The sequence below is a fragment of the Myxocyprinus asiaticus genome, chromosome 13 (genome assembly GCF_019703515.2).
Source record: "Myxocyprinus asiaticus isolate MX2 ecotype Aquarium Trade chromosome 13, UBuf_Myxa_2, whole genome shotgun sequence".
Taxonomy (NCBI): domain Eukaryota; kingdom Metazoa; phylum Chordata; class Actinopteri; order Cypriniformes; family Catostomidae; genus Myxocyprinus; species Myxocyprinus asiaticus.
The window spans coordinates 14261482-14274488 of record NC_059356.1 but is presented as its reverse complement, the minus strand read 5'-3'; the positions used below and the strand labels follow the sequence as shown (position 1 = coordinate 14274488).

General features: G+C 37.0%; 1 protein-coding gene across 1 annotated transcript in view; it reads right to left on the bottom strand.

Annotated features, from left to right (window-relative positions):
- LOC127450834 (LIM homeobox transcription factor 1-alpha-like) overlaps positions 1 to 13007 on the bottom strand; it is a 34748-nt gene that overhangs the window by 7773 nt on the left and 13968 nt on the right. Inside the window, exons 4-6 of the mRNA XM_051715233.1 lie at positions 1841 to 2073; positions 1396 to 1559; positions 1236 to 1313 (exon numbers count right to left, since the gene is read on the bottom strand). Coding sequence (XP_051571193.1) covers positions 1236 to 1313; positions 1396 to 1559; positions 1841 to 2073 — 475 coding nt within the window. The remainder of the gene's footprint in view (positions 1 to 1235; positions 1314 to 1395; positions 1560 to 1840; positions 2074 to 13007) is intronic.

Here is a 13007-nt window from a genome sequence, read left to right as displayed (position 1 = left end):
GGACAAAGATCCAAGTGAGTGTAAAAGTTACCGTCCAATTTCCCTGATCCAGCTAGATATTAAAATATTGTCAAAAATTTTGGCTAACTGATTAAGTAAAGTTATGACATCTCTTATACATATAGATCAGGTGGGGTTTATTCGGGACCTCAGCTCTTCTGATAACATTAGGCGTTTCATTAATGTCATGTGGTCAGTGACGAATGATCAGACTCCGGTCGCTGCCATCTCACTTGACACCGAAAAGGCGTTTGATATGGTAGAATGGGATTATCTTTTTAAGATTTTGGAAATGTACAGGTTCGGGAATACTTTTATTGGGTGGATTAAATTACTTTATAGACACCCGGTAGTGGCAGTACAAACAAATGGATTAATTTCAGATTAATGCCCTTGAACCATGAGCAGCTGCGATAAGAAAGGAGGATGATTTTCCAGGGGTGATGGCTGGAGGTGTGGCGCATAAGCTTTTGCTTTACGCAGATGATATTTTATTATTCGTCTCCGACTCTACTAGATTTATGCCTTGCCTTCACAGAATTATTAATTACTTTTCTAAGTTCTCGGGATACAGAGTCAATTGGTCTAAATCCAAAGCATTGGCTCTGACAGCGTACTGCCCAGTAACGGCTTTTAAGCCGGGCACCTTCCAGTGGCCTAAACAGGGCATTAAGTATTTGGGCATTTTATTCCCAGCAAATTTATGTGATTTAGTTAGAGTTAATTTTGACCCTTTAATAAAAAGGTTTTCGAGTGATGTGGGCAGGTGGGCTTCATTACATTTATCTATGATTGGGAAGGTTAATGTTATTAAAATGAATTGTAATTTAGTGTTTGACCACTGGAGTGCTTGTTTGTGTTGGGTGGGGTGTCTGTTTGGCTTGTTGTATGGAATCAATAAAAATTTTAATAACAACAACAAAAAAAGAAAGTACTTAAGAAATGATAATCTGCCTTTTTACTTGTGATTTGTGTGAAAGGAAATAAAAGTAGTTGTTGTTTTAGTGCAACTAGTGTTCATTTCACCAGGAAACCGCTGCAAGGGTTTCTATGAGTCCAGGTTGCTATATATAAACCTACACCCAAAATGTGATTGGTTAAAAGTTGTTGTAAATGTTGTATCCAGGACCAAAATGGACCAAAATTGACAAAATGGATGGTGTTTCAGATTGGGAATAAATGTTGGTCCATGTTTGATTTATTAAAAGTGTGAAAAAGAGTTAATAACATTCTACCTTTGCTCTTTGATTTTGGAACCACACCTGCACGACTCTCACAGTCAGTCCAGTCTCAGCTGCAAGAGTTTCTCTCACCTACAATGCAAAGACAATAGATGCACAAGGTGTTCTGTTGAACATAAGTGCTGTTTGCACATGCATGTCTGTGATTACTGACCTTTCGACAGGGTTTGGAGGACACTTCGAAGGAGGCCTTGAAGGCGCGTCGCTGTTGTGTGGTTAAGATGGTACGTGGTCTCTTGGATCGCTTGTGCTCCTTCCCATCATCCCCGCCTTTTCCCCCAACAGATACACCACCACTCTCCTCATCCTCACTCTTTACTGCACAGAGAAGGTGAGCGTAAGGACACAAGTGATGAAGTTTGTAATTTCAGCACCACTAACAAACAGAATTGCAAAATAAACAGGTTTGGAAAAACATGAACTGTAGTTCTGTACCAAACTTCAAATTTGCACCATTGGTTGAGCCAAATTTTGAAATGTCGGAACACTCGAACAAATAAAATATTTTAAAAGCGCCATAGAGAGATGAATGTATTTTCACACTTCACCTTTACACATAAAGGACATTGATACAGTGGAGTTGTGAAGGTCACTTGTACCTGACTCAGTAGGAGTCGGACTGAGGGCAGCCAGCATCTCTCTCTCCTTCTCATAGTCTCCCCGGCAGAGCAGCTGTCCCTCCTTCAGCACAAACTCATCACCTCTCTGCAGCCGGCGCTCACACTCGCAGCAGCTGAAACAGCCCAGGTGGTACACCTGCCCCAGCACACGCATGATGAGCTCCGAGCGGCCAATCGCCTGCAGACACGCACTGCACTTCCGCACAAACATCCTGAAACACACACATGCACATGTTCCTCAGTGTTTTTCTTTGAATGTTCACTTCATGCAATGTTTTGACTGGAACACTGGGTGGCAATATTTGACAACAGACCAGATGTCACAGAGTGACAACTACATGTAAGTAAAAAAAAAGATTTCATTTAATTTACATTAATCCGGAAAGCAATATTATCCAAAGCGACATACAAATAAGGAACATAAGCAATTTTTCATACAAAACCCAACAATATCTGCAGTATCACACAGTCAAGCTCCAAGATATACAAACAATATATACAGTATATTTGGGATAGTTCACCCAAAAAAAAAATTCTGCCATCTCTCATGTCATTCCAAACCTGTATGTATTTCTTTCTTCCGTGGAACACAAGAAGATGATTTGATGGGGGCTAAAGTTGTCAGTCCCTAACATTCTGCCTTTCATCTTCTTTTGTGTTCACAGAAGAAGGACTTAAGGCACTATTTTTGCAATCTATCATACGTTCAATGTCATTGGGCTTGGCCAGAATTATTCTGTTCTCAGACGTCTTAGCGCAATATCCTATTTCTCAGGAAAACAGCAAATTGCGCTTTGTGCCACTTTATTAACATATAATACACTCACAGTTTGCACACATACACCCACAGATAGCGCAAACACTTCCAACCATGCTCACTTTTTTTGCTCACAATATTGCTTTAAAGATTAGCGCTCTCAAGAAAATTGGATAACACGTAGCGCACATCGTTGTGCATTGCACTGTACCTAGCATGCTCACAATGATAAAGCCCTTAAAGTCATACAGGTTCGAAACAACATTAGGGTTAGTACATTTTGACAGAATTTTCATTTTGGGGTGAAAAATCCCTTTAAAGCTACACTATGTAACTTTTGGCCCTCTAGCGTTTGAAGCAGAAAACTGCAAGTAACTTGCGGTGGAACACTTTACGTCAGTTGTGATTTGGCACTCCTCTTGTGGCAGATAAAACTCGTGGTTTGAACAAGGACTCGGAGATTACCTGCAGAGCGGAGTCATGACGAGCTATTTTCATGTTGATATTATGTTATTCGCATAAACATTTATAACTGATATTAATAATTACTTTGAGGAAGATAAACAGCACTCTTAATTACATTTTAATATGATCACTAAAGTGTTTTATCCACTACACAATACACATTAATGTTTTGTATTGTAGCCTACCACACATATACATTTTAGAGGTGAAACTTGTGAAATGGCTGATACAAGTTCAGTTGAAGACACTATATTTTTATATTACAATCGAAAGCCTCAGCTGAGAAAGCGAGTGACCCGTTATACTACAATAGTAGGTCTATGCAATGCAAACAATAACACTTTAATATAAAAACCAAAAACAAGGATTTAATAATGATGAAATACTTTCTTGATCATGAAAATTATTCACAGAAATATGCAATATCACAATTACAATAAAAAAATGATTAACTGCTTATGTGGAAGTAAAGTTACAACAGAGAGTTGGTTACACACTAAAATTAATATACAGTACATTACTGTGCTATGAAATCGGAACATTATAAACAACTTGAGATGAGCAAACGTTCATGGGGATCTGTTTAAAGGAATAAAATGGCGAGTGTCTGTACACTGATTTATTGCTCCAAAAATACTTTATTGGCTTAAACTTTTTGCAACTTTTAGAACATTATGTCTGTGTCAAGCAAAAAATGAATAAATAAATAAATAATAGTAATCTTTCAACTTGTGCATGTCTGTGACTGAGGTAAAAAAGCCTAAGAAAACAATGGCACACACATACTTAGAGACACACACTTTGGGAATTTTGAAACTGCAGCAATGTTATAAAATACTCTTAGTATATTATTTATAATTAATTATATTAAGATTAGTAAACATGTTACAGAAACTTCACCGGAAAAAAAACACAGCATAACAACCCTACCAGAAAACATACCCACGCATTACAGCAGGTAAACAACTTCACCAAACAGTTAAAATACATAAGGAGAGTGATTTCACGCTACTGCTGAACAGCTGTTCCACTCGCTTGCTGCTCCTCAGACACTCGTGCGAGTCGTGCCACAGCAGGACCTTCTTACGGACATGACGTAAACATGCAAGAACGAATGACGTATGCCTGCTGTTTTGAGCCAATTTTGTCCCGGCAGCTCTAAATAATTTTTTTTTAATGTAGACTTTCCATATAGTGTATTGGGTAAGGCAAAAACATGGTTTAGAAGACGGGTTGTTGGTGTACTCGCTCATTAATGAAATTCTGTTCATTTCTAACAAAATAAATAAATAAATAAATAAATAAAAAAAATCGTACATAGTGAAGCTTTAAGTTAGGATAAGATAAAATATTTTAACTTATTTTAACAAAAAAGGTCATTTGCCACACTACCCCAGACTGATGGTGAATTCAGAAACAGTAGTTGACTTTTCTTGAGCTGAAATCAGTCTGTGCTTACTGAAGCTCGAAGCACTGCCCCCAGTGGCCAAAGTGGGAAGTGTTTTTGAACGTATGGGCAAGTGTGAGCTTCAGTTTCCGTGAAATGTCCACAGAGGGGTGCCAAAAGTGAGTGGTAAAACAAGTTGTTTATAGCTGTAAAAATTCTATAATACTGTTTTGAGGAATGCATATTTGAATAACCATATGCTCAAAACCCAACCCTAAACCTAACCGTCAGAGGAAAAATGTAATCTTAGAGTCACTGATTTTATGAACTTCCTTGTTTCAGTGCAGGACAAGAACCCAGGTCTCCCTCACTGCTAAAACAATGTGCTCTTGGTCGCACCACAGGAGAAGGTAAACTTACTTGAACTGATGCAAAAATGTCTGACAGAAAGGGGCAGATTTCAGGGTACCAGAACATTCAGTTGCAACATGCCGATTTTCCGTGTGATCATGTTGGCTACCCACACCCCAAATAGCTTGTACTCTCTATAAACTACATTTCCCTTCCACGTCGCTCATCAACATCACAAATGTTTTTAAAAGCACTGCACTTTCAGTCTTAACTCCCTGCCAAACCCTTAATTTTTTCCTGCTCTCTATCCTCCCTCCCACCCCGGTTGATATTTTCTGCCAGAATTCCCTCTCCTCCCTCTCTCCCTCCCGTCCTCCCTCCCGAGCTCCATGAAACTAATAAAGACAGGATTAATTAGATTGTTGTTTAAACAGAGCAATGCCTAGACAGACGCTGTAAACTCATAACAAGGGATTGAGGATAGCGTGGGGTTAATCTCTCTGCTCTCTTTTTCACACACTCAAATAAACACACCACACTCGTGCATGCACACACACACACACACACACACACACACACACACACACACACACACACACTTTCAGGAGCATATATACGGCCATGCACATGTACTCTCATCAGTGCTGACAGGTACCCACAGATGTACCTGTATGCCCAAAACCTCATATAGTGCAGATGAGAGTCTAATCCTTGTGCACACTTCATTGACCCAAAGCAACAGTCACCATTCACAGGAGACATGTGGCATAAAGTGCTATGTGTAAGCAAAGTTACTGTCAAAATCCTGAAATGGACAAGAATAAAATGAGAAAAAAAGATTTTTACACTTTCTGAAGAAAATGGTGAATGACACAATGCTAAGGTGTTCTGAGTGGTTGCAAGCATGTTGCTCTGCGGTTGCTAAGGGCATTCAGATTGGTTGCTTGGTGGTAACTTACTGGTCTGGGTCAAATTGAGCCAAAGTCTCTATGATATTCTATCAAAACCATCCCTGAGGTATGACTTCTTCAGTAAGAGTTTATGGAAGTATTTTTTTGCCAATTTTATCAACTACCAGGTGAAAATAAGCTGCATGATTTGAGGTGTCAATTTGTGTCAGTAGCACAAACAGTGAGGGATAAGTGATATGCCAAAATTGAATACTTAGGGTTAGAGGTTTTGAAAAATCCCTAATCCTAAAAATGAGCAATAGTAAGAGCGATGCTTACACAACTAATGAAAGTAAAAGTGAACAAAGACAGAGAGGTGGTAAATGTAAGGAAGGAACTGTGACACTTATAAAGATGCTTTGGAGGCGAGGAACAGATGAAAAGCACATTTGATGGATAACAGAGACTCTATGACAATTCAGTGATGGATGGCGGGAAATCTGGTGTGTGTCTGTAGTGTTTTTAATGTGTATGTGTGTCTGTAGTGTGTTTTTGAGGAACCCTGATTGCATGAGATGAAGGTGTCATAGCAGAAATCTGGTGCAGTGACAGGCAGCACATTACAGCCTCTAATCTGCACAGATATGATGATCCTGTCCGAAACGCAGCTGCTACGGCTAATCTATCTCAATCCATCTGCCAAAACTGCCAAATTACCCAAATCACCACCTACTAAACCCACAACCAAGAACACCAACACCAAAAAACCCTCAGCAGAATTCATTCAGCAACTGACTGAAAGGGTGAATCTCATTAAACCTGTCCTGGTCAAAATAAAAAAAAAGATATAAGAAAAAACAAGTAATTATACTTAAAAGCTCATTAAAAATGTAATTCTGTGAAAAGCTAAATTAAAAAGGATATTTTATTGAAACTGAAAAGTACTTTTGGGTGATTCTCATGAAACCTGTCAAGAAAGAAAATGTCCACATTAACCTCATATCAATACAAAAAAAATAGGAAATTTCATTTTGCATCAAGAAAATAAAGCCTACACCCCCCCCCCCCCCCACCCAATACTCATTTCCACAACATGTCAGTGTATTTTCCTTTTACTATCCCATTGTTTTTAAAGTTGATTCTTAGTACGTTAACACAGAAATTGTTTACTGTATTACTGTGAAAAAGATGCTGTTGTACAATGATTTTTTTAATTTAAATGTGCGAGAATGATAGGCAATACCAGTGGAGAACTACATTGATGTATTAATAGTTTACAATTGAAATAATGTCTTCTTTTTACATTGTCATAATGAAAAAATCATATTGACCACCAAGGGGAATTGGTGGGTAAAATGTGTAACTGTCATGAAAATAATGTCACACTGTGAAAAAATCTTACACCCTGTCTACACTGGGCGTGTCCACTGGACGCGTCGACACGAATTTTCTAAAGCATTTATTTGTGTTGTTGGCAGTAGTAGCGCCAGTGCGTGCAGTGCAAAATGGAACGGGATACCCGTTTACTGTTGGTGTGACGTGCCGCAAAGTCGTGCTACATGTAGACAGTGTCATCAATTAAAATGGGTTCTATTGCTTTTGACAAAACACGACATGCCGCACGCTTCCAGTGTATACAGAGTGTTAATGGCTTAATTTCCTGTTTGCAGAATACAATTTCTTAATTGTTTCTTTTGATTTTGGAGTGAAATAGAACCAGGACATTTTCTTGACAGGTTTTATGAGAATCACCCAATCACTTGAAAGCTGTCCTGGTTAAAATCAAAACAGAGGTATAATAATAATAAAAAAGAAATTATCCTTTGCCTCAAGAAAATTCAAAATTTTGTACTGTAAAATTATTTTCATGACAATTAAGCACATGCCACCCCATTCTCATTACTGTAATGCCAAAGAAACCTTATTCTGTGAAATACAAAATTAACAATGAAATATGATTGAATTTTAAAGTATTTACACATGGTAGTATTTGTTTGATTTTATTTTAAACAGATTTAAATAAAAACTTTGAATTACAATATTTTTACTGGAATTTAGTAGAATGTCATGTATTCCACTTATAAGAATGACAATCAACATTGAGAATAATGTTAAAGGGATAGTTCAACCAAAACTGAAAATTCTCTCATCATTTACTCACCCTCAAACCATCATAGTTGTGTATGACTTTCTTTTTTCTGCAGAAAACAAATTAAGATTTTTAGAAGAATATTTCAGCACTTTAGGTCCAATGTACAATGCAAGTGAATGGGTGCCAAAATTTTGAAGCTCCAAAATCCACATAAAGGCAGCATAAAAGTAAACCACATGACTCCAGTGGTTTAGTCCATATCTTCAGAAGCGATGTGAGAGGTGTGGGTGAGAAACAGATCAATATTTAAGTCATTTTTTTAAATAATAAATTCTCCTCCCTGCCCAGTAGGGAGCGATATGCATGAAGAATGTGAATCACCAAAAACAGAAAAGGAGAAAGTGAAAATGGAGACTGACTGAGCAGGGAGGAGAATTTATAGTAAAAATTTATAGTACAGTCTGGCACCCCATCAACTTTTAAAACAAATGTTTATATACGCTTGAATATGTGGCCCCCACAGCTGTCATCTGATACAAGGCCACCTTAATAGGGCCCTGTGACTATGAGGGCCACCAGCCTGGTTATAGGACCCTTTTGCCTTCCTGTTTCTAATTTAAAAAAAATTTTAGCCACTCTTTAAATTTGAATTTTCTGACTATTATTTCATACTTTAGGCTTTATATTGTTAAGCTTTATGATTTGTATGAAAAGTGCTGTCGAACAAAAACATTTATTATACTATTCATTGCTATAACTGCATTTATCCTCAATATTACAAAAAATAACTGGGCTTAGGTGGTTGCAAAAAGAAGATATTTATATTTTATTTTGTGTGGAACAAAAGTACTAACCTAGAAACGTTTGTCGAGACAAACTATGTAAGTTTGACAAAACCTTGTCTGAAAGTTTAAAGTAGTTTTAAATGCTTGAAGTTGGAAATTTGTAGAATTTGTAGATTCTTACAGTAAGAAAGAGAGCATCTTATAGCAGATTAAAGGGTTTGTGTGTAAGTTTTGACCCCTGATGTTTGAAATCATGAACATTCAAAAACAGACTCTTAGATCATTTAAACATTCTGTTAATATAATCTACTCTAAGAGATTTTGGCTTGCATGATACCTTCACAAGACTTTTTGATGGGAGAATAATAATGGTAGCCAAGCTATAGGGTCATTGCAAACAGAATTTACAATAAAATGACCAAATGACCACTATTTTTGAGCCCCAAACCTTTCAGCCCTTCGAAATTCTCACAATGGAGAGTAAAGTCTTTGAAGGAAATAGGGTGTAGGGATGATCACTTCTGAATGGAACGCACCCCATCATTCAGATGAGTTAGAAAAGATATAGCACCACGAGCCAGAACTGCCTGAACTCTTTGCCAAGTTTCACCAAATCCATATGTACATACTGTAGAAGTCTATTTGTTAAATTCTTCATATTTAAAGTGTTTGATGAAGTTAAAATATGTCATAATGTATTATTGCCCCTTTAAATATATGCATGTTTACATTTTTATTAAACATTTTGTTACATTCTTGTTTTTGTATGCATAATTTGTAGTATTTACATTGAGTTTACATTATACATAACAAACGTTAAAATGCTACTGTCTCTTTAAGAACAGTGGCTGTTCAGCAAACGTGTTTCGGTTGAGCGGTTTCTTTACCATGACCGCGCTGTATGTTTGAGTTAATATGACTGTAAATAACAGAACGAGTATTAAAAGAGACATAAATCAATGAAAATTGACTGCGTGGATCTCAACTTTGAAAGATAATTGGTCCGGGGGGCCCTAAAAGAAAATTGGCCACGGGGCCCTTGCTAGTCATAATCCGCCTCTGACTTGCATTGTGAGGACCAACAGAGATGAAAATTTTGTGTTCTGCAGAAAAAGAAAGTAATACACATCTGGGATGGCATGAGGGTGAGTAAATGATGAGAGAATTTTCATTTTTGGGTGAACTAACCTTAAAATATGTGTATACTGTACTATATATTTACAGTATATATAATACTGGTCCCGAAAATTAAGCTTAATTTTCTTTGTGCAAACAGTAATTTCTTTTCTCTTGTTTTTCTTTTTTATTTAAGGATGAACATGTTTTCATGAGATTCATCCACAAACAGTTTAAAAGCAGATGGGGGGAAAATGTTCAACTAAAAGAAACATTGCAAGACCTGATGGTTACTAAGGTAATAGCAAATAGCGTATTTTAACGTGTACAGATCTGAAAGCCAGAGTAAACTGAGGATAAACTGTTATTACAACCTCAGAGACAGTATGATTCTACCTTGAGGGGAAAGGAATTATTGGTGCAAGAAGGGAATCAGGTAGTATGGAACCACGAGCTGTGTTGATGATGTCAATTGAATAGAGCTTTATATGAATCTATGGTAAAATCATTGTGTGGGTGCCTGGTCCATGCATGAACACATATTTTTACATAATTACACACTTACTGTCATACTTACATGAGACTTTGGTGCATCTTTGTTTATTTGGAAGCCGTATGTAAATCATCCATGAACATATAATTGCATGGGTTGGTGCTGTGTGTGTGTGTGTGTGTATGAGTGAGAGAGAAAAAAAGAAAGAGAGAGAGAGAGAGCGAGAGAGAGAGAGAGCGGATATTGCTGTGAGGGAAGGTGGCTCAGAGCCAGGGTTCAGTAATCACATCATCTTCTTTTATTAAATCTCACTGCACTGCTTCTACGTTATTAAAATCTCCCAGCATTCCCCACAACCCGCTCCCGCCATCCTCCCTCCCCAACACACACACACGCCAATATTCACAACAATGAAATATGAGAAAACCAACAGGTAGCTGATAAAACTTATACATCAGACCACTCATATGCAAAAGAGAAAGCACAGGTGAGCATCTATCTAAACTGTTCACTACTGATACACATTATACTGTCCCAGTCTTGTCATATACACACTTGAGTATATTTTTGATAAAACTTCAGCTTGATCATTGTAACAGTCACTATAGTGTACTTAACATTCAAAAAATGGGATGAAATACCAACTTTAATTATCTAATTATGTTTAATTGTGTTGAGACAGATCATTACGTTTGAGCCTGTGCTAATGGACAAAAAGTGTCATATCTATCCAAGGGGCTGTGAAACTTGCAATGAAATGATGTTACCAGTCTCAGCTGGATTCTAATGTGTCATTTATGTTTTATTAGTCAAATGAAAAAACACTTCAACAGACTCATTAGGACATAAAACCTACTGTATCATCTTTATGTGTTCTCATCTGTAATAAAAACACAACATAATTGTAATAGAGTATATTATTATTATAATAATTCTTTTTTGTTTCTGTTTTTTTGGTAAAAATGCAATTACTTACACCAAATGCAGTCCATACTGTGATAAAATATATTGAGACAATCCTGTAATAATGGGTAGACAGTTTTTGAAAAATACACTTCAGTGGGCATGATGGCATTATTTGTATTTACTAACCCAGTTTCATAACAAGTCATAATAACAGTTCGAGATGGCAAAATTGTCTAACTAATTACCCAAACACCAAACCCTAAACCTAACCATGATTTTAGCTTGAAAGCTAGGAGGCTACCTAAAATTTGACGGCTGTATTGTATCGATTTGAAATTCTGTTTGTTAATTGGTTGGTCTCTATGGGAATAAATGTTGTACATTTTTGCACATGCCAAATCGTATGATTTCGCCATCTCGTACGAATTATAACGAGTTATCATGAGACAATGTGTTAGTGTTTACTAATACCCTTTGGATACCTTTTGTACTACAGTGTTTTGAAAATGTATGTATAAGATCATTATCTGTTCCTATGGACTTGATTCTCACCAGATAGAATAAAATAAAATCCCATTTTCAAGTTGTAATTGGTTCTGTAATGGAAAACATTTTCTGGATGAAGAGAAAGGATCCGCATATAACCCATTTGGTCTTGTATGATACTACTGGATGACCTGGTTGGTGTGCTTCATGTGGTAACATCTAAATTAAGTAGTTTCATCCAAGTCAAAACTGGTTTTATCCAAGTCAAAATCAATTTAATAAGACATAATCAACCTGAGAACACATACTTGATAAATTCATTGAATGCACTGTAAGTCGCTGTGGATAAAAGCATCTGCCAAGTGCATACATGTAAATGTAACCTGACTAATTAGGTTACAGCAACAAAAGTAATTAAGGTTCAGGTCAGGCAGAACTATTCTCTTAAGGTAACAACTGCACATTTTCACTTATTACATTGTAGCAATGACTGACCACAATGCTACAATGAATACGAGTATTTTGAAGAATTTTCAAAGTGCTTTGGTGTTACTTGTCAACAGACCAAACATTTGGTAGAAAAACTGGTTCTGATAGCCAGTACAGACTGATCTCACAGTGAATTTGGAAATAGTAGATTGACTTTTCTTGAGCTAAACTTACCAAAATTTGAAACACTGCCCCCAGTGGCCAAGGCAGGAAGTGACTTTGAACATTAGGGCACATGTGAGCTCCAGTTTCTGTGTGAAATTCCCACAAAGGGGCACCAAAAGTAATTTTTTATTAACTATGCCCAAACCCCAACCCTAAACCTAACTGTCAATGGAGTAAAATGAACCCTCAAAATCACACATATCAATGATTATGCGAATGCAATTACTTCCTGGGTTCAACGCGAGACAAGAACCCGGGTCTCCCACATGCCTGACACAGGAGGAGGTAAACCCACCTGAACAATGGGAAAATGTGTGATGGGAGATGGCGCTTGTGGGTAACTTGTGGGAAGCAACACTTTGACTTTCTGTGTGATCATGTTGGCCAGTATGAAGTAACCTATGATTAGCCCAACATAGTCTCATGACAACTTGTAATAATTCACTATAATTGGTACAGAATTTCAAATCAGTATAATACAGGCATAACATTTTCACTAACCTCCTATCCAACACTTTACTTTAAGAAAGAAAATATAAGTGATATAATAGCCTGCATAATAAAAATACGCTTCCCTCGTCTCGTTCCAAACCCCACTGTTTCTTTCTACTGTGGTCCACAAAAGTTATTATCCTATTAAAATCATGGTTTAGGGTTCGGGCAAGGGGTTAGACTTTATGGTTGGATTTTGGTTTGGGTTAGCTGTTAAACTTAGGAAAAATTATATATATATAATAATAACTGATAATTGTTCTTTTTTTTTC